Source organism: Tursiops truncatus, chromosome 14, assembly GCF_011762595.2.
Source record: "Tursiops truncatus isolate mTurTru1 chromosome 14, mTurTru1.mat.Y, whole genome shotgun sequence".
Classification (NCBI taxonomy): domain Eukaryota; kingdom Metazoa; phylum Chordata; class Mammalia; order Artiodactyla; family Delphinidae; genus Tursiops; species Tursiops truncatus.
This window is the reverse complement of record NC_047047.1, coordinates 44,462,249-44,489,836: the sequence shown is the minus strand read 5'-3', so window position 1 is coordinate 44,489,836 and position 27,588 is coordinate 44,462,249. Positions and strand designations below refer to the sequence as shown.

General features: G+C 35.5%; 1 protein-coding gene across 1 annotated transcript in view; it reads right to left on the bottom strand.

The window, feature by feature from the left end:
* PSME4 (proteasome activator subunit 4) overlaps window positions 1–27,588 on the bottom strand; it is a 101,402-nt gene that overhangs the window by 52,920 nt on the left and 20,894 nt on the right. Inside the window, exons 2-9 of the mRNA XM_019942853.3 lie at window positions 20,140–20,280; window positions 19,375–19,491; window positions 8,408–8,452; window positions 6,268–6,417; window positions 4,864–4,927; window positions 4,194–4,268; window positions 2,884–3,006; window positions 655–747 (exon numbers count right to left, since the gene is read on the bottom strand). Of these exons, the coding sequence (XP_019798412.1) occupies window positions 655–747; window positions 2,884–3,006; window positions 4,194–4,268; window positions 4,864–4,927; window positions 6,268–6,417; window positions 8,408–8,452; window positions 19,375–19,491; window positions 20,140–20,280 (808 nt within the window). The remainder of the gene's footprint in view (window positions 1–654; window positions 748–2,883; window positions 3,007–4,193; window positions 4,269–4,863; window positions 4,928–6,267; window positions 6,418–8,407; window positions 8,453–19,374; window positions 19,492–20,139; window positions 20,281–27,588) is intronic.

Here is a 27,588-nt window from a genome sequence, read left to right as displayed (position 1 = left end):
ATTTTATTGAAGTATAGTTGATTTACAACTATACTGTGTTGATTTACAACACAGTGTGGTGTGTTAATTTCTGCTGTATAGCAAAGTGACTCAGTTATACATATACATATTCTTTTTCACATTCTTTTCACATACATTGTGGTTTTCACAGGACATTGAATATAGTTCCCTGTGCTATACAGTAGGACCTTGCTGTTTAACAGCTTGTATAATCTTATTACAAAGACCTGTATGGCCTAACTAGATAGAATAAAATACTCTTATCAATTAATCATTGATAATAATTAATAAAGATGTGTTCAAATTTCAGTTTTAATTTCTAGCACCACATGAATCTTCCATTACGTGAAAAGCCATTTTAACCAGGCAACTTAAAAACAAACAAATAAACAAACAAAAAACACTAACATGATAAAACTGAAGAGATGATTCCATGGGTTTGTGGTAACATACCAGTTACCACACTAGTATTATCTTTATTTCTATATGTTCTGTGAACACGGTAACTTAATGTAAACTTGATCATTGACATATAGCCAAATCTTAGACAAAGGACAGAAAATGTATCATAGGTTAAACAATAGGCAATAGTTACATGTGACCATATCTTAAAAAATTCCAAACCCTAAGAGTAAAAAAATGAATATTACTCACCAGCCAGCGGCCATTATTTGAAGGATGGTAAAAAGATGTGATGCTGTTAAACAAACCAGCCAAATGTTTTTGCACTAGCTTACTTGGTCCACCCTGTTCAGATAAAAGAGCAAAAATATCAGTACCCACGTTATCTGTAAAACTGAAGGGGTTAACAGGCCCAGGCCTATATACAGATCTCTTAACGTGGCTTATATTCATCCTGCTGGCAAAAATCAATTCTACCTCTAAATAAAAGTCAAAAACAATTCCCGGATGAACTTCATACAAATCAATCCAAGACAGTCTACTAAAAATAAGGGCAAATAAATTAATTAATTAATTAAATTAAAATAAGGGCAACTTACTGAAACCAAATCAGAAAATGGAAAAGGTACCTTTCAATTTAGAATAACAATATCTTTTACTCTTTGCAGTTAAATAATTTTTCTCACTAAGATTACCATCTTAAAATAACCAACTGTGGCAACAGTAAGCATAAAAAGCATTCCTTAAAAGATTCAAGAAGTGAAGAAGTTCTCACAGCAGGAAATAAGGAGGTGAGAGTTACATAAGTGCATTCAAATATTTTATTATTACTTCTAAATGTTTCAAGTGATTAGACCTGTTATATGTGACTATATTGTGATTCAAAAAAGAAAAAAAAATTTTTCCCTTAATCTGTTACCAAAACAGCCAACCAAACAACCACAGAACCTGGGCTGCAGGATGGGGGTGGGGAAGGGGGTGGCGGGGGAGGGGGGGCCAGGGGAGGGGGGCGGCGGCAATGAGGAAAAGGCTGGCAATCATCTTATCAAGTTGAACCACCCTGGGAATAAAGGACTACAACTTGGCCTTGAAACCTCCTATCTGTCTCAAGATGATCTTCTTTCAAGAAACAGCACAGATTTATAATGCATGCAAATGTCAAATCACTGTGTCGTATACCCAAAACTAACATAGTATTATATGTCAATTATATTTCAAGTAAAAAAAGAATCAGCACAAACCTAAGGCAGAATATCGAGTTACATAAGGAACATGTCTTTCTGCTGAAATAAAATCCACATTCACGTTTCCCAATTTAGTACAGGGCAACTAATGAGACCGTAATTCCATAGCAAAATACCAATAAAATTTTCAAAATTCTAACATAATAATTAGCACTGTTGATTTTTAAATTATATTAAATATTCATATTTAACACAAAATGAAACTGCCAATGAGAACAACTGTGTGAGAAACAGCAACATTAAAATAAGGCTGATACCAATCACGATCTAATTCTGTGGCTCCTAAAAAACAAGTTCTAACTCATTGCTTACGTAAAATACTAAATATCTGTATGTTTTTGCTGTTGTTGAATATCAGAAAGAAAATGGGATTTTCCCTCTGTTTAATAAAATAACAAAAAAAAAAAAAAAGAGGAGGTTGAGATTTTTTCTTTTAATCTTACAATGAAATTTAAGAGCTAAACTTCTCACAACCATTCTGTCTTTTTGACAGAAACAGCCAACCGAGCAGTATAACCTGGGAGAAAATAGCAAACACAGAACAATATCAAATATCAAATGCAGAATAATTCAAAAAGGAGATAACTGTAGAAGCAATATGAATGACAATTCAGAAAATTACAGTATATATTTGGAAGATGACAGTCAGTAAAATAATCCTTCATACTTCTCCCTTCACTAAGATTACTTGGTCAATAAGCTTTGTGTTCAATATGATGTTTTATGTGAACACTGACAATAAATGCATTAATATTGAGCATATGCAGAACCCTGAGTTCAAATCTACCTTTATCATTATCAATTTGACTTGGGAAAGTTCTTTTACCCATGACTCTGGCTCTTGGTCTGTAAAACTATTACAGACATTCTGAATCTCTTAAAACTCTAACTGCTTCCCCACCCCCCCAAATTAAACTATAATTGACCTATAGCACTGTTAGTTCCAGTGTATTACATAGTGGTTCCATATTTCTATATATTACAAAATGATCACAATAATCAAAACTCTGAACTTTTGACCCTTACTTTCAAGGTCCATTACTTAAGGAGATTTATAAATGGTACATTATGACTACATTCTGAGTCTGAGAAACATAAGCTTACTCCATCAGAAATATCCAAGAATCAAGTGACCAAATAAGCCACTAATCTAGAATTATGTGATTATGTAGAATTTTTATGTGGTTAACACAAAATTTACATAAACTATATAAACCAAAGATAATGTATTACAAACCATCATGGCGGTGATCCATATTACAGCATGTCCTATATCATAAGCATTTGTTAAAAATCTTGGGACTAACACTTGACTGCTTCCCACTGGGAGGTTCAGGCTTCTCAGAATTCTTGTAAATATCTTTTAAAAGAAAAAAAGAAGAATTAATAAATATTTACAGATATCAAATAACTCATTAACCTAAGTGTTACACATTAGTGTTACTATATTGAATATATATTCTCATTTGATTGGTTTTTAAGCAAAATGACATACTGTTTAGTAATTTGCTTTATTCCTTAGGAATTTCATATAAGTATCTGTACACTTTCTTTAATGACACTCTGAGGTCACAGGCATGTGACAATGAAGCACCCATATCCATGTACTCCAAAATTGGCAAATGAGACTTAGTTAAACATAAAAAGGCAAAATGTAGATAACTGTAGTTCAATGTGAAATATTTTGACTACTTTCTGCCTCCCTAAATGCACATAAAATTATTTTTCCCATGCTCTCATTCCAAGCCAAGGATGCACAAAACACAAATATCTTCTGGCCGATTACCCTCCCTCTCAAAATTTTACCATTGACTTTATCCCCTAAGAATCTGCATTTTAATCTGTCATTTAATAACTGTATTTTAATACAATTAGATTTATTTTTTAAATCTGTCATTAAATATGTCAGATATGGCAGGGCTAAAGACTGGGGAAATTTACTTTTCCTTCTTAGTTTCTATTGGCCAGCAACAGAGAAAGACAGCACAAGCAAAGGCAATCAGAGCATACGCCTTCTGCTGCTCCCCAGCTCTGCTCTACTGTCAGTGTGCACATCAGAACCACCCGGATGCCCCGTAACAGCCTTCTTGAAGCTCGATGATTCTACAGCAGGTGAAACAATACCAAATATGCAATAATGCACCTAGAGACATTTTCTAGCTTTACTTACTCTAGGAAAGTATACAATGTGATTTTAAAAGTGGGGAACACTCTAGAAGAACAATCAAATACAATACACAAAATTCGTTGGAAGGGATGAATGTATGACACCCTGAATAATAGTTTTAGTACTTTCTAAATTACTTACTCTGAAACTTATAGTTCATGTCCTGCATAGGTAAGACAAAATAATCAAACATTTATGATAACTTGATATGATCCAATTACTTTTTGAAAATAAACGATCTATCCTTTAAATTACTTATGTTTTTACTAACAGTCAAAAAATATTTTATGTGGTGCTAGAAATAAGAATACAAAACACACTTCTTAAAGACATAAAGATGATGTCAGTACTATTGTATATGTTCAAATGTTCTTAATTACCTTTGGTACATAAGGATCCCAATCTATGTACCCTATATTATCTGTAGCCAATCGAGCAAAGAGATTTACTAGTTGCTGAAAGTAAACAGAAAAAAGACAGTTAATACATTTGTTGTTTCTAAGGGTCACAGTCACACCCCTTATCCATTTATTCTTTTCAGAACAATCACTATGGGCACAACTGAATTTGATTTATGACTCAGTTTTTTCAAATCTCCAAATTTAAGTTCTGATTCTCGTCACCCATTTAAAAATCAATTGCACTTGAAATGCTTATTAAAAAAGGGAAATGACAAAGCATCATCCACAATGCAAAGAGAAAAATAAGTTTTAATCAAACACACATGTAGAAAACATCCACCAGGTGTCCAGCGCCATGCAAGTAAGGGTACAAAAGGAAATAAACAACAGGGTTTTACTCTTCATGCATTTCACAGTACATGTATATACTTTCAGATATTGATAAAACCAAAATAAAGAATATTTTGAAAATAAAGAATATAACCAAAATGAATATCCTAGTTCTCTTAGAATACAGCAAATAAAATTCTAAAAAACTGACTACAACACTGCTAATAGCCAATTCTAAGGAACTGAAGTTACTTATCAAATGATCCAATATAGTTACTTCCAAACTAAAAAGTATATTAAGAAAAAATGGGATACTCACCCCCTCCCACTGTGGGAGATTTTGCACTGAAACCCAAAGGCCAATTAATTCATCAAACCAAAGTCTGAAGAAGAAAAATGTTGTTAGGAATAGCAAGTGATTTATAGCAAGTGGTTCAAAGCCAGGTATCCTTTGTATTTTTTTAATCTATTATTCTTACTGATAACTACACAACCTAGGAAAAAAACACTGAAAGTTACAAACTTAATGGAAAAAGAACTACTTTTGTCTGAATATTCCCCTTTCAATTTATTTATGCTAAAAAGAATAATCTCATCAAATTTCTACTTCATTGTTAAATAATTGTCTACCCCTATCTAACACTGTTTACAAGTTTCTCCTTCCTCTCCCTACCCTTTTGCTTTAATGCTTTCCCGTTACTACCTGTTCCTGCAACTCTCCCTTACTCTCTTTTAACATGCCAACTAGTAATTACACCATTAACTAGCACTATGGTAAATGCTCCATAAAAGAAATGAGCCACAAAGTGTTAGGAGTAATTAAATTATAGTGGTGGAAACTCTCAAATTAAAGAAACATTGGATTGGCCAAAAAGTAACATCTTACAGAAAAACCCGAATGAACTTTTTGGCCAATCCAACAGAAGCGACTATAGGGGCAAGAAAACATCTGAATATTATTAACCAATCTTTACAAATATCAAAGAAATTACAAGTTTTTAATTAAAATTAAAATTTCACAAACATACAGCTAGATACAAAATTTCTGATTTGACTGAAATAAAAGATTTGACATCTAGCTACAGAAAACATGCTAGGGGAGTGGGAGGGCTAAGCATGAACCCATAATATACTGATAATTACTATGATCCTTCCAGTCTTTTCCTCATACCTTTTACTTTTTTCATAAAAGTACAACCTAAATATTTTCATTCTTGGGTTTATGATATACCTGTAGTCATCCAAGAAAAAAACAGTTCTTAAAAACAGTGAAAAGACTAGAACAAGTTAAAAAAAAAAAAAAAGACCAAAGAAAAACTATGCTACACATGATGAGGGTTAAAACCAAGGTTTAGAAAAGCACTTTTCCCTTCCCTAAACTCTATGCAATTTAACATTTCCACCACTGCCTATTTATTGAAATTTTCAACCCCTTTTTGTACTTATTATTCTTTCTCTCCCAATATCTTAAAGCCCACATCTTACTTGGCTTGACATACAAGTGTTATTTTCTCTTTATTTGCAATCCTATATTTAACTGTTTTAGCCTTCACATACACACTTCAAGTATAAGAAACGTAATGGCTGAGTTGGTAAATTTTTTACCTATTATTGCTTTAATAGTTTGTAATGTATATACATACATCCATATATATGTGTATATATATATGTATGTATTCCCTACTATATTCTAGAATTTGTCAAGATATACATATATACTTACTTAAAACCTTTATGATGAAGTTCTGGAGAAAGGGAGGTAGGAAGAAATATTTCAAAATAAGTGATGGCCTTTTGCATCGTTACATCAAAAGGGCACATTAATGGCCGCCATTCTTCTAGCATCTCAGCTGTGGCATCTGCTGGAAAATAACTAATAAAGAAGGTTTTCATGTATCTGATCATTGGCTAAATGCTCTACATCATTATATGACTGACAAAAAAGGAGGAGAAGGTGAAGATACTCATGAGATAATATCACACACTATCAATGTGTGTGATATTACCTACAAGAAACACACATTTTTACAACTCTAAAATAAACAGCCTATCACACTTAGATAAGATAAATTTTCTTGTCTGTGGACTTGGGAAAATGTTATTGAGTTGGTCAAAGAGTTTGTTTGGGTTTTTCTGTAAGATGGCTGAACAAACTTTCTGGCCAACCCAACATAAAGTTGATAAACCTCAGATAAAATAAAAAGTCATTCAAATCACCTACAAACTTAAACATGATTGTTGTATTTTTTCATCCTATGTGCTGTGCAATAGCAATAGAAAAAAAAAATCTTGTCATAGAGAATCCAGTCTATATAAGAAATGTATAGTCAGCAAAGTGAGAAAGAGAACATCAGCCCAGGAACCTCTAGGCACCTTAGGAACAAACCATTTACCCTCACTGGACCAGAGGTTCCTAGGTTGATGTTCTCTTTCTCACTTTGCTGATTATACATTTCTTCCTATATACAAGAGAGGACTGGGCTAGATGATCGAGTCCTATAGGCTCTAACATTGTAAAATTCTATGAAATGGGCAGGAGCATCCCTGGGGTAGAAAAGATTTAGAAAAATAAAATCTGAAGTGTGCAGACACACACAAAATGAAGGTAAATGGATAAGGAGGACCCACTATCCATTTGGGTATGGAATGGATACCCAAATGGGTAGGCAACTGAGGTTTAAAATAATGAAAAGCATATGAAAATTTATGATTTGGGTATGGCCCAAAAAGTTAGTAAACCCTTTCAAATACACTTGGAGGTTTGGCCTATACATCATATTATTAATCTTATTATATCTTTATACATCTGTGTTATTAGAATCACACTTCATTCCTTTATGTGAAAAATACAATTACATTTCTAGTTATTCTTCTGTTGAGTTCATCAAGCATTTATGTACCAGATCGTTGTGCAACAGGTTAGAATTTAAAAAATTTTTAAAGGCCGAATATTTTCATATATTCTACCTTCAAAGATCTCATACATTGATTCCCCTTCCTAATTTTTCAGAATCAACTGTTAGCCTAGTAATCCAAAACAGAAGCTTGGGCATTCTATGAATTATCTAAGAACCTAAAAACCAGTAAGTACCTCAGTGATGATCAAGTTTCACAAAATGACACTGCTCCTTGGTGGCTTATTGAATGACTCAGGTTAGATCTTAAGCCTCTTAAAAGAAGACATTTTATATATTGAAAATACATTTGCCTGAGACTGAGTAGTATAGGAGGTCAGCAACAAATATCTGATCTATAAAATAACTTTAACTCATATTACAAGCATATGATAAATATACGAATTTCCATTGAAAAGAATTCACTGCATTCATAGCAGAAGTATGTCTTAGAACAGCCTGATAAACAAGAATGAAAAAATAGTTCAAGTCCACACAACTGGACTTTAATTAAACTAAATTCTATCCATATTCATCTTTAAACATAAGAATATGGGATGTTCAAAGTCAAATATTCTATTGAAACAGACCACAGTAGAAAAAAACTTATGCGCCATCTTATTATTATTCATTTTAATATAAGACCTACAAGGCTCATTTTGGAAAATATTTTTGATCTGAGTAACAATACTCTAGGAAAATCTTTCAGATGAAGCCAGTTATACGTACATTATTGCATTCTTACTTTATAATGGGTGACTGACACCCACACCAGTTAAAAATTTCTAAATTTATAAATGAAATCTGAAAAGTTCAGTTGAAGAGCTGGAGATGATATGTTGTGCTCAGTGACTAACATCACAATATCAGAGACTAGTTATACCTCTAAATTCCTCTTCAAAGCATACTAAATATGGGGAAAAGCCCACAGAAACAATAAGAGGCTTTATAAATTGAGAAGCTACTTACGGTCGGCAGCTTTTCACGAGTGTTTTGAGAACATTTTCTACAGAACTGGGGGGAAAAAGCCATTTGATAAATTAGGTTGGTGTATTTTAAGAACACATTTTTAATAAATATCTCTAAGATACACTCATACATTTAGATATTATCTGTGTATATGGAATGACTAATCCTTCTCTTTCATACAGACAAAACTCTAACAATTAACTACCTAAACTCTGTAATCTACTCTTCCCTTTGCCTTCATTTTGCTCATTCTATGCAGTGAAAAAAAGGGAAGAAAACTAGAAAAAGGGCAAATCATCTTCGATCTTTACAAAGTGGGCAGCAATGACCATATACCTATCAATATATCAAGAAGTATGTTCAGTGGCTTCAAATACTAATTTTAAATTTTTATTAAAGTGCTTTTACATCAAAAAACAAACAGTAAAGTCCGGTGTGCCTCTGTCAGCAACTACCAGAAACCAGTTTTCTGTAACCTACTGATGAGAGTTTTATAACCCTCCAAGGCACTTTATTGCCAGCAACGATCATCAAAATAATAAGCAACTGCCACCTTTCTGACCAGCTACTTAAAAAGTTAGCTGAGGAACATTAAAAGCTGTAACTTATTTTCCAACTTGTAGGTGGTTCAAGTGAATTTAGGAAAACAACATAAATATTTGTATATGAACTTATAATAAACACTTCTACTTTAATGAAAAGGCTAGTGTGTACTGGTTTAAACACACATCACCAGAATGGATGTTTAAAATTCTAAGTAGACCACAGTCAAAAGAGGTCAAATGCAAATTAACAAAACAAAGGGTAATTTTGAACTGGAATTTTAAAATAAATGTGTGACTACTTACAATACAATGTATAAAAGTAAAAAATAAAACAAGTCCCCAAATCTCAAGAGAAAAAATTGTGGGGGAAAGGGGTAACGTTCAGGCAGTGCTTCTACCTGACACTTTCTCATTAAGCTGCTTGAAATTCTTAAGTCCAGAAGTCTATCCAACTTCTCTGAAAGCTTAAGAACTAATTTGCAAAGAAATTCCAAGGAATAACACAAACCAAACTCAACACAAGTAATCAATGTATATAACCAAGAGAGAAAACTATAATTTAATTACTTGAAGCAGGAAGAATCCTCTTTTTTTTTTTTTTTTTTTTCTGCAGTATGCGGGCCTCTCACTGTTGTGGCCTCTCCCATTGGGGAGCACAGGCTCCGGACACGCAGGCTCAGCGGCCATGGCTCACGGGCCCAGCTGCTCCGCGGCATGTGGGATCTTCCCGGGCTGGGGCACGAACCCGTGTCCCCTGCATCGGCAGGCCGACTCTCAACCACTGCGCCACCAGGGAAGCCCCAGTAAGAATCCTCTTTAATTTCAAAAGTACTCAGAAAAAAATTAACTGAAGAGGAAACCGGGCTACAACTCATGAGATAATTCTAAAATAAAAAAGATGACCATATGGCCAGAGAGCCATCATGGAGCATTTTCTCTGATTATCAAAGAGAGATGTTACCTTCTCTCACAAAAAAAATTCATCAATTCAGAAACAGAGTTTAATTGAGGGAACATCTAAGTTTGCCTAGTTAAAAAAAAAAAAAGGAGGGGGAGGGGAGCAAACTTCTCTCCAACTACATTTACAACTCCCTGAAGACCACGACTATGATTTTTTACTTCTGGGCATTTCCAAAGTGCTTATAACAAGGTTGTGTTCATTTACATATATACATATATTATAAATATATTTATTTATTTACAATGCTCTATAAACATTTTCTATCAGGACAACAAAGAACATCGATCTCTGGATCTTCTTTTAGTTTGGACCAAAGAACCAACTTAGAAACAAATTTTAGAATTCATAGGTAAGATCTGAAGGTTCATCTAGTTCCAAATGAAATAAGAGATTAACTTAAATGCAGATTTTAAAAAAGATAATTCTAAAATGGTAAACTTATGGTCCAAGGAAATAAGCAGAAGATCTATAATTCTACCAGTTCCTAATGTTTGTGTTCATGTTAACTTTACATTTACTTTTAACTGTTTCTGTGGCAGCTGGTTTGAGAGTACAACACAGAAAACCTGCTATTTTCACTGGTAATTTTTCTATTCTACCAACAAACTTCCTATAATGTCAAAAATGATTCTAGAAAGCAAGTCATAAAAGGCTGCATAGCTACATGTTTTCTCCAGTTCCCTTCACTCTTCAGAATAGAAGGTTAATTGTAAGACTTGATAGCTGTCACTTCACTCATTAGAGGAATAGGGTGTGTGGGAATGTGATTTAGTTCATCTAAATAAAGTCTGTTTTAACCCCTCCTTAATAAGGCCTGTGCCATTGGATTTATACTCTTTAGCCAGAAAAGGGTACAATCTCTCTAACCTGTGATATCTGTATAGTGACCTTTTGTGATTCTTGTAATCTCTCAAGATGAAGGGAACAATGTTTCTGTTTAAAAATAAAATAAAAGGTTATGGCTAGATGCTACTAGATTATATTTCACTAATTTTTAGAGGGAGTGAATAATCACTAAAAACTTTTCCAATTGTTGGAATTCTAATAACTAAAGTGACAACAATTCAAAACACTTTTTTTTTTTTTTTTTTTTTTAATCAAAAGGGATCTACAGAGGGACAAAGTTTTGGGTGGGTTTTCTCATACCCTATTTCCTCTTAGTAAACGCATGTTAGCTTGAAAAGAAAGCCACAGTATATCATGTAATAAATGGTTCACAGCCTGGGCTTAGAGTCAGACAGATCTGAATTTGAATACCTGTCCTGCTACTTACTAGTAGCGCAGTATTATAGCCTCATATCTATATAAGAGCTGTTACAAAAATTAAATAAGATAATGTAAAGAATGCAGTTATCTAGCCCAGAATTAAGCACAATAAATGTTACCTACAATTATTATTTCATATCTGGCCAAAATAAATTATATTTTCAACCTCCTTAAGAATGAAAATTTGTACTCATTTTGCTTTTACATTTATTCTACTGCCTCTAAGAAGCTATTAATTTACATTTAGGAAATTGCATCAAAATAGGAAAGTCCTTCCCCAACTGCCACCCTATTTATCAGGGCAGAAAGTAAGTTCTTGTCCCAGTTCTTGAGCTCTTGTCCCAGTTTCAACAAATGACTCTGTGTGAATTTTCCTCTCTGGGATGCAATTTCCTTATGATGACGTACTTTATGATTGCTTATGTTAATAAAGTATGCCAAATAAATACTTAAGTACTTAAGTATGCCTTAAGTTAATAAATGCCAAATATGTAGCAGAGAAGCCTGAGTAAAGCCAAAAGCTTAGCCTCCAGTTACTGAGACAGTGGACTTATATAAACCTCGAGGTTTACGATTCCTACCTCCTTAGCCTTACCTAACTGTCAGGACAATATTCACTTCTAAACCAGAGAAATGTACAGCAAATAACAAATTCAAGATGAGAGTAGTGTGGACTGCCCACGGCCAGAACTACGTTCAGCTTCACTTCACAATTCTTGAACTAAAATTTAACTTCAGAGTAATCATATTTGCTTTTTTATAAATGAACTGGGAAACTATAACCCTGGTATATTCTACATACCTCTGCCTCAACCTCCTTGTAACTTAATATATCAGTTTTTTCCTGCTTTTCCTAAATCCAAACAAATCCACCATCAGTTAGTCAAACACTATCCACCGCATATCTAATCTTACAAAATCTAATACTGCTTAGTTAAATCAGCAGTCATTTTTCACAGCCACTTCACACAAAATTAGGTTCAAGATAATTTTACCTGAGGACAGTCTAAATATATAACATCTTCATCACTGATGTAGCATTAACATGGGTTTTTCAATACAATTACTTCAAGAAAAAAGTATGCCTCTACGGCAAGTAAATGTTAAGAAATTGTAATAATTCTGACCACTCATGTAAAAAGAGTGTGTATAATTGCTACAAGTGACGACAAGCCTGATCAATGTGAACTGAGTATTTTTTAAATTGCTTTAAAAAGAGCAGTTTCTAGAGAAAGATCATTGTAGCACAACTTTGGAAAGAAGCACTATCAAAGTCATTAATAAAAATTAATAAAATCAACCAATTATTCTCTAATTTCCAAATAAAAATAGAATTTTTTAAAAAGCAAATAGAATGTTCCTCAAATACCATGTTAAAAAAATCACTGCAAATGCCATATTAATAATCATTGTTTATTAACAAAATAACTGTAAACTATTTTAAATTTCAACAGGTTCTCAGACAAATTACTTTCATATTTCATTATCATGTTAAATTCTGTAGCTAAAGATCATTCTTGAGTTGCTGGTAGTAACTTAAGCTTAGAAATGTGGCTACACATATCAAGAAACCCCAACAGAGGTTAAGAAATGTCATTTTCATGTGTTGATGGGGGAACAAAGGATTTAACTGTATCTTAAGGATAAGAGTACCAATTCAAATGGTCCTTTTAGATTTAACAGAGAAAGAAGAAATCAAGAACAAGTACCAGAAAAGGGAAATATCAAATTTCTCCAGAGGCAGATTAATATGAAAAATGAAATAGTTTAATACTGTATGATCCACCTTAGAATATATATAAAAGAAAAATAGATATTTAAATATTTTTTAAAATGTAAATGAGTTATCTAGGCCCAAGCTACTCATGATGCAAATATGTAAACCTTCAAAACACCAAACAACCCACAAAAACTGAACTGATAGTAATAAGACTAAATAAATCTCTATATATACACATAGCAATTCAAACATGAATTATCTATGTTCATTTGTAAAAACTGATCTATGCATAATTCCCCCACATTTTGTTAGTAGCAATACCTTTCTTTACCGTGCTGCCTACATTTGTAACCTGTAATATGTTATTCCAATTAAGTGTGTGGGACACTGTTTTATGACATAAAATCATGCCCAAAAGATTCAGATGCTTCTTTTACAAAGTAAACAATAAGCAGCTCTTAAGTTGCTAGTATCGAGTTCACAACTACCTAGGTTTTTTCCAATTTTAATTTTTCTTTTGAATAAAAAACCCCTACAAATTGTTTCTCCAGTAGAAAGTAAAAACAGATGAAAGTAAAAAGGGTCTTTTGCCACTGAGGCAAAAAGACAGAAAGGAGGAGGGAAGGAGGAGAGGAAGTAAAAAAGAAGGAGGAGGAGGGGACAGAGAAGAAAATAGGGGAAAGGAGAAGGAAGTTTAATAATCCTTGCTTCAAACAATGGAATCAGCTTTTAAAATCATGTTGAAATGCATGGCATTCTAAGCAGTGGTTTCAATAAAGACAAACACATAAGGCACATGAGTTTAAGACTTGAAAGACAAACAGTTAACAAATGAAAAAAGCTTTCACTTTTGATTATAAAAATGGTATTCTAAAAATAGTTATGAATACATGCAGTCAGCTGGCAAAACTGTTTCAAAATGTCTCAGAATACATTTAAGATGAAAATACTCAAAACAAAATACTAACTCCCAAAGCATGCCATATTAAAGGGCTCCTTAAGGAATTTTCTGAAATAAAATGTTTGTAAAAAGTCACACTTCTATCCCTGGGCTATAAACACTTGCTATACTAGTGTACTAAATAGTATCTTTTTTTTTTTTTTTTGCGGTACGCGGGCCTCTCACTGTTGTGGCCTCTCCCGTTGCAGAGCACAGGCTCCAGATGCGCAGGCTCAGCGGCCATGGTTCACGGGCCTAGCGCTCTGCAGCATGTGGGATCTTCCCGGACCGTGGCACGAACCCGTGTCCCCTGCATCGGCAGGCGGACTCCCAACCACCGCGCCACCAGGGAAGCCCCAATAGTATCTTAAGTAGAAAAGTAAATTTTAAAATGTTTTAAATGATCCCATCTTAGAAATTCACTGGACAGAGACTAGCTGTGAGGAACAAAAAGTGAAAGTACTGTTGTATGGCTCTCCAACTAGTGTCTCTAACACATCAGATTCCTCCAATATTAAAATCAAGGCAAGTGTGATGAAACAGTCCAAGAACCAAAGAATCTGAAAATCTTTCAAAGTTAATTGTTGTAACTATATACAGTGTGACCTGAATGGAAATATGGTACAGGTACTCCTTTCAAAAGGAGAGGTAGGGCTTCCGTGGTGGCACAGTGGTTGAGAGTCCACCTGCCGATGCAGGGGACACGGGTTCGTGCCCCGGTCCGGGAAGATCCCACATGCCGTGGAGCAGCTGGGCCCGTGAGCCGTGGCCGCTGGGCCTGCACGTCCGAAGCCTGTGCTCCACAGCGGGGGAGGCCACTACAGTGAGAGGCCCGCATACCGCAAAAAAAAAAAAAAAAAGGAGAGGTAAAATATGATAATAACAGTAAAAAGATTAAAGCAAATTGGAAAAAATGAATAAATAATTAATTACAATTCTGAAAAACTGCTTTTTTTTTTTTAACAGAAGAGACATTAAGTTTCAAATTTTGTCCTACAGTGCTGCCTCTCAGTAAGAAAGTGCCCCCTCAAAAGTAGTTCCAGATGCCCAGTATTCTTTCTGATCACTTCAAACTGGAACAACACATCATCATTTTTAAAAACAGGATGCATCAACAGAGCTGCACTTCACAATGTGTGCTCCTTTTAGTGGACACACACAGCCCTGTGTGTAAGTGCTCCAAGCCACTAGGCCAATAGAGTTCATCTTCTTGGAGCATCAACTTTAGTCAAGAGATACATATGGAAGAAATTTTTACTTATGAAAGCATTACTTAATATGCCTAATAAAGATACGAATGTTTAAGATAAAATGTAAAAATTCCAAGAAATTTCTCACACCACACCTCTTAAGAAACATCTTTGGGGAAGGGGAAGGAGGTATTAAATGGACAATCTGAGAAGCACTGGAACAGGAAAAAGAATACTGGTTTGGAAACTAAAAGACCTGGATCTTACAGAATTAAAAACAGAAAAAAAGAAAGCAAAAAGTGCTGGACCAATGGTAAGAAAACAGGAGAGACTGATTAATGAGGCAGCAAACTTTAACTTGCATGGATGCAGGCTAAGAGGACAGCAAATCCATAAGCCTCTAACCACATGCAGGGCGCATTCTGGAAATGTAAGGGACATTTTTAACTACCACAATTGTGGGGAGGACTCACTGGACCTTTAGTGATTAAAAGCCAGGTATATTAGATATCCTGCAATTCATGGACTATCCAGACTCAACAAAAAATTATTACTTCAAGACTTTCAAATGTCCCAATGCACGGTTATACAGGTTAAAAATTCTTGAACTAAAAGTTAACTGCTTTAAACATTAACTATTTTTCACACAGTTTTAATAGACATCGAATCTCTAGGAATACAACTAACATGTAAATTGAAGGAAGGCTGTACTTTGGCTGAAAATTTTACCTACGGTTATTAATGATTCCTGAAAGAAAAAAAAATTACAGCATAATGGCAATTCCAGTTGCCCCACTTGATTTGCCAAAACTAAATCCCTGTGCATGTGTAGTTTTCATACAAATATGTAACTAAGATTGAAGATTGCTTTAACAGTCTTAGAACCAAGTGTCACTACACTTGCAATTATCAGATACACAAAGAATGAGGATGTCAGAGAATTTCATTAATAATTTTGTTGTTAAAATGTTTCATGTTTTTCTGGAATGTCATCCTTATTTTGGTAGGACACAAAAGACAATTTATGTTGTGAAAATTACACACTGACATTGTTTATTTTGGCAAAAGTCTGCTGCACAAATTCTCTATGGCTTCATATATTAATGTTTCTTTTCCTAATTCATCCTTTGCCTATTTGTTTCACATGTGATAATGTTTAAAAATAATGTTTTGTAATACTAAGTAACTACACCATCCCACATAATTACATAAAGAATCATTGTGAGACTATGTTATAAATAAGGCCAGCTCACCTGCAATAGTATCTTACTTCTTTTTTTTCCCAGTCAGTAGTCTGAAATTAAAGTTATTTCTCTCTCTCTCTCATCATATTTAAGTAAGTGTGGCCTGTTATTCTGTATCCTAGCACTAGTTTTTATTTCAATGTCCACTAACAATGCTGCTATGCTGTTTATCTTACATTTTCTTGTACTTCTGATACAGAATGTGTTTTGATCTTTTTACTCTTAAATCCAAACTTACTCATTAAAAGTAGATGCAAAATCTGAATACCATACTGTTTTGTTTTTTAAATATTTATTTATTTATTTTTGGCTGCGTCAGGTCTTGTGGCAAGCGGAATCTTTCCTTGTGGTGCACAGGCTTCTCTCTAGTTGTGGCACGTGGGTTCAGTAGTTATGGCGTGCGGGCTTAGTTGCCCCATGGCATGTGGGATCTTAGCTCCCCGACCAGGAATCAAACCCACGTCCCCTGCACTGAAAGGTGGATTCTTAACCACTGGACCACCAGAGAAGTCTCCTATACTGCGTTTTTTAGTATAATAGTGCATGCATGTTTGAAATATATATTGCTTTATAATAAACTACTTTCCCATTATTTCTTTTACGGTTAAAACATTATTTATATTTATTTTTGAGTGTAGAAAGGTCATGCTATTTATGAATTTCATTTTGGAATAGTTATCTACAGAATACAAAAGTCTATTAGAGTTAAGAGTCACACTGTAAACCAAGTAAAGATTTCATCAAAGACTTGATGTCTCTTCAAAAGACCAAGAACAGCCAAGGTGAAACTTTTAAGGAAGGTTTCCATAACAGCAAGGATGATGTGAAGCTTCAGGAAATGACATGGTAATTAGTATCAAGATGCAGGGAGGGAACTATAAACAATGATTGACACTAACAGTAATAAGCGTTAACAAAATTTCCTGGAAAACAATGGCATCGCTGAAGAGGAAAGCCATAGATATTTATTAATAACGACATAGTACTTAAAAAAAAAAGTGGCTGCTTTTGCAAAGTTACACCTGTCAGGGCAGGAAGTGTGACACTTGGTTATAGAGAAGTAAAAGAAATGCTGAAGAAGGAGAAATTACTGAAGGAATAGCTTTCCCTCTCCCATGATTTACCAAAGACTTTCAAAGGCAGTCAAAAAATGAGCCAGGAAAATTTTAGAAAGATAACTGATTTTGAACTCCATTTAAAGGTCCCTGAAATATATGAAATGGTGATTCTAGTCAAAAGTTCAATGGGCTCAGGACTTCCCTGGTGGCCCAGTGGTTGAGAATCCGTCTGCCCATGCAGGGTACACGGGTTCAATCCCTGGTCCAGGAAGATCCCACATGCCGCGGAGCAACTAAGTCTGTGCACCACAACTACTGAGCTTGCGCTCTAGAGCCCGCGAGCCACAACTACTGAGCCTGCATGCTGCAACTACTGAAGCCTGTGCACCTAGAGCCTGTGCTCCAAAACAAGAGAAGCCACCGCAATGAGAAGCCCGCGTACCTCAACAAAGAGTAGCCCCCGCTCACCGCAACTCGAGAAAGCCCGCGCACAGCAACAAAGACCCAACACAGCCAAAAAAAATAATAATAAAATAAAATAAACAGCTGTAAAAAAAAAAAGTTCAATAGGCTCAGATCTTGAGGTCTAGTCAATCCAGTCTGTTCCATGCTCCCTCCGACAGAAATAAAACTCAAAAGTAATCTTTCATGTTAAATTTGGGGTTTTCATAATAAATATTAGTAAAAACACACTTGAACATTGCACCCTTTAGTTTCATGATGAATTCTGCCACTTTTATGGTTGAAATGGGTTTCCTTGTTTTAACACATGAAATCTTCAAGAAATAAATACCTTCTGACCATGTGACTGACTGAAATACCTTCTGAGAGTATTTGTGACTACTGTCCAAAAAACAATTAGGGCCTAAGTTCACAATTACCTATAGTTTTTTTTTTTTTTTTTACTCTTTCCATTTACATCATTTCACTCTTTACCTATGACCTAAAAGTCTTTAAAGTCTGTCATCAGCAGTCATTTTCAAAAAAATTCACTTACGACTGCTGACTTAAGTGAGGCCTGAGGATTAATCATGGATTAAATGAACTAAACTGGGTAGATATGTAAACATGTCTAGGATTGAGAGAAAAACCACAGAAATAAATGTTCAAAGACTTCATTTATAAAAGAGAAAAAGGAAAATAATACAGGCATATAAAATGGTGTTCTTCAGAAAATGAGTGCATATGTATATGAGAAACAACTCTAGATAATAAGAGGAAACAGCTATTAAAAGTTTAAAAAAAGATTTCCTAAAAATAAACCTCAATCACAAATTTAAGAGTATTTTAAGCCAAACACGCTAAGACTGAGAAAATTAAGAGCTAGATCACAACTGGACAAACCCTTGTTAACAGGGAAAAATGACACTTTGCAGTCAAGCCTGAAATCACTATTAATCAAAAAGGACAGATGATTATACTGTACTCTGTAAAGGTTCAGAATTAAATACAAAATGTACCAAAATTAGAGATCTGGAAGAGTCAGGATGTGTGTACAAGAAGCCATAAACAGCCAGAGATTTATAGTCTTATTATGTCTAAACATTACTAGAAAATAACATAAACCAAAGACCGTGCATTTGAATAATTTGTACTATAACACAGTCAATCACTGAAACTGATGCTCCTTTAACTGGGAGTGTGTGTGCTCTGGGATGTGGGTGCCCCCTGGAATACGCAAAGCTCCTCCTTTTGAAGCATTCATTTTAGTTGAAGAATTAAAACATATGTGGATATACTATGAAGAATGCCAAATGTGCATGACAAAATATTATATTTCAAACAAAAATCTCTTGTTTTCTTTGGCCAGTATGGTGATGTTAGCTGTTAGAGATATGGTGGTGGGAAATTCTTAAGTGCAGCTTCAGATATAGCTTAAAGAGGGCAATAAATTGTTTTAGGAGTCAAAATACATAAAAATGAGCACATTAAAATGTGTATTTGCTTGCTTATCTCAAGTAACCCAACATTTCTCTATTATGATCAAACCCCTAAGAGTCCCCAAAAGTGCTCCCCAAAAGTACTTTAAATGGAAATACTTACTTAGGAAACCAATTTAATCCCAGGTGCTCTGTCTTGGAATATAATATTCTTTCCACCATGTCATAAAGTGGTCTCCAAGGTAACTCCAAGTCATCTCTTGAAAGAAGTTCCTTTTTCCTAATTAAAGAAAGAGTAAATACATGTGTATATGCTTGCTCAGGGTGTGTATACTACACATACTACACTGGGAGAACAGTTGTTAAATGCTGCTGTCATCACAGTGGGTTTTGCTTTTCCCCATCCTCAGCCACTCACTGGCAAAACATGGTAGGAGGAAGAACAGTGCACCAGGACTTTTGCTGCTGTCCAAACCTCAAGGGGCACCAGGTAAAAAGAGGCATTAAAATTTGTGCCACCATTATTGTAGATGAGTTTCATACTTTCCCACACTATCTATGGAGTACTTAAGTGTTTCCCGAATTGTGCTGGGTGCCTGGGATAAGCAAAAGAATAAATGATCCCTGTCTTCACAAGGATCTTACAGTCTACATAAGGGAAGGTAATTAGTATAAATGAAACAAATAGACAACATATAGTTCAGTATATGCTAGAGAAGAGAAGACTTCATGGAGAAAAAGGAATCTTAATTAAAAGGTTAATTAACACATGGGGTTTAAACTTATGATAAAGTTTTCTGCAATCTTTTTCCAAAATGGTAATTTGGGACTTGGTCTTCTTACCAAAGAACACTTAGCTCTCCTCATTCCCTAAAACCTTGAAGAAAAAAAAAAAAATCTTAGCAGAAATCACAGGACATTGACTTACTTTAACAAGTTGATTAAGAGACGTGCAAATCCCTGCATCATGCTGATTTCCAGTTTTGGAATTGATACCAGCTCATATAATAATTTGATAAAAAGAACATGATCTTCTTTGCTAAATTTTCTCCCATAAAGTCGAATATATCTGCAAGAGAAAAATCAATACAGCCTTTAAAGATAGATATCGTGATACATTCATGTTCATTGCAGCATTATTCACATAGCCAAAGTGTGGAAGTAACATAAATGTCCACCAACAGACAAATGGATAAAGAAAATGTTTTTTATATACATATACACACACACACACACACACACACACATATATACACAATGGAATATTATTCAGCCTTTAAGAAGAAAGCTGTCATATGCTAAAACACAGATGGACCTTGAGGACATTATGCTAAGTGAAATAAGACAATCAAAAAAAGTCAAATCCTGCATGATTCCACTTATATGCAGTATCTAAGGTAATCAAACTCATAGAAACAGAATGGTGGTTGCCAGGGGTTAGGAAGGCAGACAGGGAGCTACTGTACAATGGGTATAGGGTTTCAGTCATACAAGATGAAAAATTCTAGAGATCTGTTGTATAACAATGTACACACAGTTAACAATACCATACTGTACACTTAAAAATTGTTAAGAGGGTAAATTTAAGAGTTTGCCACAATAAAAAAAAATATGTATTGTTACACTTTAATTTCAAAAGTCTTTGATGTCAAACATTTTATCACACTGCACACTCATCACTGTGCAGGAAAGACTTACTCTATATTTTAATTAAGAGATTACCAAATAAGTACTTTATTGACAAAAAACTTATAATTCAGTTATAATAACTGAATTCACATCAACATTTAATGACCAATTATAACACTGCTCTTTTCTTTTTGCATGGTTTTAACTGGCCTTTGGACACGGTAACCTGAAAAGAATCCCTCTGCACCCTTTCCTTTATTAAGCAAGTGCTCATTCAGAATAACAATCTACCTAATGACTTGCTGAAACTACTTAAAAACATCATATCACAACATTATAAAACAGAACAAAAGAGTACAGACATAGAAGTTTACTGTTTTAACCACAAGAATCTTTGATGAACGCTTACTGAGAATCCTGAAACAATACAGCGTTACCTAACTTGTACTATTTGTTTCTAGGCATTAACTCATAACTATAATAAAATTATGTTGCTACCAAAAAAGCACAGTATTTTATCTCAGAATTATATGTTTTCAATTTTTTAACTTTAGGGACTCAATGTAAACAAAAGCGTCAACTATAAGCAATTTAAGGAAAAGGTGTCCCAAAAAGCAAGAATGACTAAGCATGGCATAGTTAAGGATTCAGAAGTAACTAAAACTTAAGGAACAAAAACTTACTTAGAACAAATTACTGGATACTTAAAATCATAAACTCCTTTGAGGAGTTTGAGGAAGACCATTTTATAGACAAATACATAATTCAACAGAAGACACAGCATTAACATTCCTTATATGATCTTTAGCACTTCCCCAACAACTAAGATCAAATTAAACTTGCGTTTAACTTCTAAAATTAGAATACCTGTTTTTCTTTTTCCAGAAAATCCTCAATATTCTTGGTCCAATAAGAGCACTCTTTTTTTAATTTTCTCAGGCTGCTGCATATTTATTCAGCTCTTGTCTGTCTGAACTTTCAAGGTATAATCTCATGATTTCTTCACCTTAGTACTAGGCGATCAAACAGTATTGGGGCGGGGGTGGGGGCGGTGAGGGGAGACAGCAATGAGACCTGAGATATTGTTTTGCCTCTGTCAGTAATTACCGTGAAAGTTTCTTAACCACCTAGGCCTGATAAAGGAAATGGGCTAATGAAGACAATACATAGAGACCCTAAGCCCAGGGCTGCCAGAGATACTTCAGGCTGCTGAATGAACATGGTACAGACTCCTGAAGCCTCCCTCAATTGCACTCTAAATTTAGGAGTAAAAGCTAAAATCATTTAAACGCTACTTTCAAGTGAAAACAAACCATATCCCCTAAGAAACAGCACATATTTTAAAGATAAAACAGAAGAGTCCAATGAAACATTTCTTGTTCCCAGTGGCTACCTCAGGCCTTGACAGGGTACAAGTGCCCCTGCGGTTATGCACTTACTCTCCCTTGTGGCTAAAAGACTTCTGTGGAAAAATTGAAGAAACACTGCTCTAAGCAACTGAAATAATTTACCTACAAGCCTTTTTACTATAGTATAAATTGTGTAAACATTAGGGACATAAAATTCATAGAGTCCAAAATTTAATACTACGAAAAGAAGAGACAAACCCAGGGATTCTTAGAGGAGCTAGAACTGCTGACAAAACTAGAGATTTTAGGGGGATTACTCAGAAACCTATTTGCCCTGTCAACAGCAAATAGTTCTTGCCAAGCAGAAAGTGATTCCTGCCTCAGCATTTCTCAAAACACAGACCAAGGGCTTCCCTGGTGGCGCAGTGGTTGAGAGTTCGCCTGCTGATGCAGGGGACATGGGTTCGTGCCCCGGTCCGGGAAGATCCCACATGCTGCGGAGCAGCTAGGCCTGTGAGCCATGGCCGCTGAGCCTGCGCGTCCGCAACAGGAGAGGCCACAACAGTGAGAGGCCCGCGTACCGCAAAAAAAAAAAAAAAAAAAAAAGGCCAAGACTTCTTCTGAAGAACACAAAAAGTACTAAAAGAAGAAAATTAATAACTGGTCTTCATTAAAATCAGGAACTTCTATTCACAATAAAACACCACTGAAAATAAAAAAGCCCAGTCAGATATTTGGAATACATATCACCATCTGACAAAGTACTCCCCCAAACTACTTAAGAACTCCTTCAAATCAATAATAAACACAACCAAATAAACAATGGGCAAAAGACTCAGGAAGGCACTTCTCAAAAGACAACATCCACATGACTGATAAGCATATGAAAAGATACTCAACATCATTGTTCATCACTAAAATCAAATTAAAACCACAATAGGGGACGGGAACCAAGATGGCGGAGTAGAAGGACGTGCCCTCACTCCCTCTTGTGAGAACACCAGAATCACAACTAGCTGCTGGACAATCATCGACACCAAAACTCACCAAAAAAGATACCCCATATCCAAAGACAAGGGAGCAGCCACAATGAGATGGTAGGAGGGGCACAATCACAGTAAAATCAAGTCCCATAACTGCTGGGTGGGTGACTCACAGACTGGAGAACACTTATACCACAGAAGTCCAGCCACTGGAGTGAAGGTTCTGAGCCCCACGTCAGGCTTCACAACCTGGGGGTCCAGCAATGGGAGGAGGAATTCCTAGAGAATCAGACTTTGAAGGCTAGTGGGATTTGATTGCAGGACTTCGACAGGACTGGGGGAAACAGAGACTCCACTCTTGGAGGACACACACAAAGTAGTGTGCGCAAAAGGACCCAGGAGAAGGAAAAGTGACCCCAGGGGAGACTGAAGCAGACCTACCTGATAGTGTTAGAGGGTCACCTGCAGAAGCAGGGGGTGGCTGTGGCTCACCATGGGGACAAGGACACTGGTGGCAGAAGTTCTGGGAAGTACTCCTTGGCACGAGCCCTCCCAGAGTCTGTCATTAGCCCCACCAAAGAGCCCAGGAAGGCTCCAGTGTTGGGTTCCCTCAGGCCAAACAACCAACAGGGAGGGAACCCAGCCCCACCCATCAGCAGTCAAGCGGATTAAAGTTTTACTGAGCTCTGCCCACCAGAGCAACAGTCAGCTCTACCCACCACCAGTCCCTCCCATCAGGAAACTTACACAAGCCACATAGATAGCCTCCACACAGATCCACAGATCTGTGGATCTCCACACAGATCCACACGGATCCACCAGAGGGCAGACAGCAGTAGCAAGAAGAACTAGAGTCCTGCAGCCTGTGGAACAGAAACCACATTCACAGAAAGATAGACAAGATGAAAAGGCAGAGGGCTATGCACCAGATGAAGGAACAAGATAAAACCCCAGAAAAACAACTAAATGAAGTGGAGATAGGCAACCTTCCAGAAAAACAATTTAGAATAATGATAGTGAAGACGATCCAGGACCTCGGAAAAAGAGTGGAGGCAAAGATGGAGAAGATGCAAGAAACATTTAACAAAGACCTAGAAGAATTAAAGAAGAAACAAACAGAGATGAACAATACAATAACTGAAATGAAAACTACACTAGAAGGAATCAATAGCAGAATAACTGAGGCAGAAGAACGGATAAGTGACCTGGAAGACAGAATGGTGGAATTCACTGCTGTGGAACAGAATAAAAAATAAAGAATGAAAAGAAATGAAGACAGCCTAAGAGACCTCTGGGACAACATTAAATGCAAGAACATTGGTATTATAGGGGTCCCAGAAGGAAAAGAGAGAGCGAAAGGACCAGAGAAAATATTTGAAGAGATTATAGTCAAAAACTTTACTAGCATGGGAAAGGAAACAGCCACCAAAGTCCAGGAAGCGCAGAGATTCCCATACAGGATAAACCCAAGGAGAAACACGCCAAGACACATAGTGATCAAATTGGCAAAAATTAAAGACAAAGAAAAATTACTGAAAGCAGCAATGGAAAAATGACAAATAACATACAAGGGAACTCCCATAAGGTTAACAGATGATTTCTCAGCAGACACACTACAAGCCAGGAGGGAGTGGATTGATATACTTAAAGTGATGAAAGGGAAGAACCTACAACCAAGATTACTCTATCTGGCAAGGACCTCATTCAGATTCGATGGAGAAATCAAGAGCGCTACAGAGAAGCAAAAGGTAAGAGAATTCAGCGCCACCAAACCAGCTCTACAACAAATGCTAAAGGAACTTCTCTAAGTGAGAAACACAAGAGAAGAAAAGGACTTACAAAAACAAACCCAAAACGATTAAGAAAATGGTAATAGGAACATACATACCGATAATTACCTTAAACGTGAATGGATTAAATGCTCCAACCAAAAGACACAGGCTCGCTGAATGGATACAAAAGCAAGACCGATATATATGCTGTCTACAAGAGACCCACTTCAGACCTAGGGACACATACAGACTGAAAGTGAGGGGATGGAAAAAGATATTCCATGCAAATGGAAATCAAAAGAGTAGCAATACTCATATCAGATAAAGTAGACTTTAAAATAAAGAATGTTACAACAGACAAGGAAGGACACTACATAATGATCAAGGGATCAATCCAAAAAGAAGATATAACAATTATAAATATATATGCACCCAACACAGGAGCACCTCAATACATAAGACAACTGCTAACAGCTATAAAAGAGGAAATCGACAGTAACACAATAATAGTGGGGGATTTTAACACCTCACTTACACTAATGGACAGATCATCCAAAATGAAAATAAAGAAAGAAACAGAAGCTTTAAATGACACAATAGACCAGATAGATTTAATTGATATTTATAGGACATTCCACCCAAAAACAGCAGATTACACTTTCTTCTCAAGTGCGCATGGAACATTCTCCAGGATAGATCACATCATGGGTCACAAACCAAGCCTCAGTAAAGTTAAGAAAACTGAAACCATGTCAAGCATCTTTTCTGTCCACAATGCTATGAGATTAGAAATCAATTACAGGGGAAAAAACGTAAAAAGCAACAAACACATGGAGGCTAAACAATACGTTACTAAATAACCAAGAGATCACTGAAGAAATCAAAAAATACCTAGAGAAAAATGACAATGAATACATGATGATCCAAAACCTATCGGATGCAGCAAAAGCAGTTCTAAGAGGGAAGTTTATAGCTATACAAGCCTACCTCAAGAAACAAGAAACATCTCAAATAAACAATCTAACCTTACACCTAAAGGAACCAGAGAAAGAAGAACAAACAAAACCCAAAGTAAGCAGAAGGAAAGAAATCATAAAGATCAGAGCAGAAATAAATGAAATAGAAACAAAGAAAACAATAGCAAATATCAATAAAACTAAAAGCTGGTTCTTTGAGAAGATAAACAAAATTGATAAACCATTAGCCATACTCATCAAGAAAATAGGGAGAGGACTCAAATCCATAAAATTAGAAATGAAAAAGGAGAAGTTACAACAGACACTGCAGAAATACAAAGCATCCTAAGAGACTACTACAAGCAACTCTATGCCAATAAAATGGACAACCTAGAAGAAATGGACAAACTCTTAGAAAGGTATAACCTTCCAAGACTGAATCAGAAAGTAATAGAAAATATGAACAGACCAATCACAAGTAATGAAATTGAAACTGTGATTAAAAATCTTCCAATGAACAAAAGTCCAGGACCAGATTGCTTCACAGGTGAATTCTATCAAACTTTTAGAGAAGAGCTAACACCATCCTTCTCAAACTCTTCCAAAAAACTGCAGAGGAAGGAACACTCCCAAACTCATTCTCTGAGGCCACCATCACCCTGATACCAAAACCAGACAAAGATCCTACAAAAAAAGAAAATTACAGACCAATATCACTGATGAATATAGATGCAAAAATCCTCAATAAAATACTAGCAAACAGAATCCAACAACACATGAAAAGGATCATACACCATGATCAAGTGGGATTTTTCCCAGGGATGCAAGGATTCTTCAATATACGCAAATCAATCAATGGGATACACCATGTAACAAACTGAAGAATAAAAACCATATGATCATCTCAACAGATGGAGAAAAAGCTTTTGACAAAATTCAACACCCAATTATGATAAAAAACTCTCCAGAAAGTGGGCATAGAGGGAAACTACCTCAATGTAATAAAGGTAGTATACGACAAACCCACAGCAAACATCATTCTCAATGGTGAAAAACTGAAAGCATTTCCTCTAAGATCAGGAACGGACAAGGATGTCCACTCTCACCACTATTATTCAACATAGTTTTGGAAGTCCTAGCCACGGCAATCAGAGAAGAAAAAGAAATAAAAGGAATACAAATTGGAAAAGAAGAAGTAAAACTGTCACTGTTTACAGATGACATGATACTATACATAGAGAATCCTAAAGATGCCACCAGGAAACTACTAGAGCTAATCTTTGAATGTGGTAAACTTGCAGGATACAAAATTAATGCACAGAAATCTCTTGCATTCTTATAAACTAATGATGAAAAATGTGAAAGAGAAATTAAGGAAACACTCCCATTTGCCATTGCAACAAAAAGAATAAAATACCTAGGAATAAACCTACCAAGGGAGACAAAAGACCTGTATGCAGAAAACTATAAGTGATGAAAAAATTAAAGATGATACCAACAGATGGAGAGATATTCCATGTTCTTGGATTGGAAGAATCAATATTGTGAAAATGACTATACTACCCAAAGCAATCTACAGATTCAATGCAATCCCTATCAAATTACCAATGGCATTTTTTACAGAACTAGAACAAAAAATCTTAAAATTTGTATGGAGACACAAAGAACCCGAATAGCCAAAGCAGTCT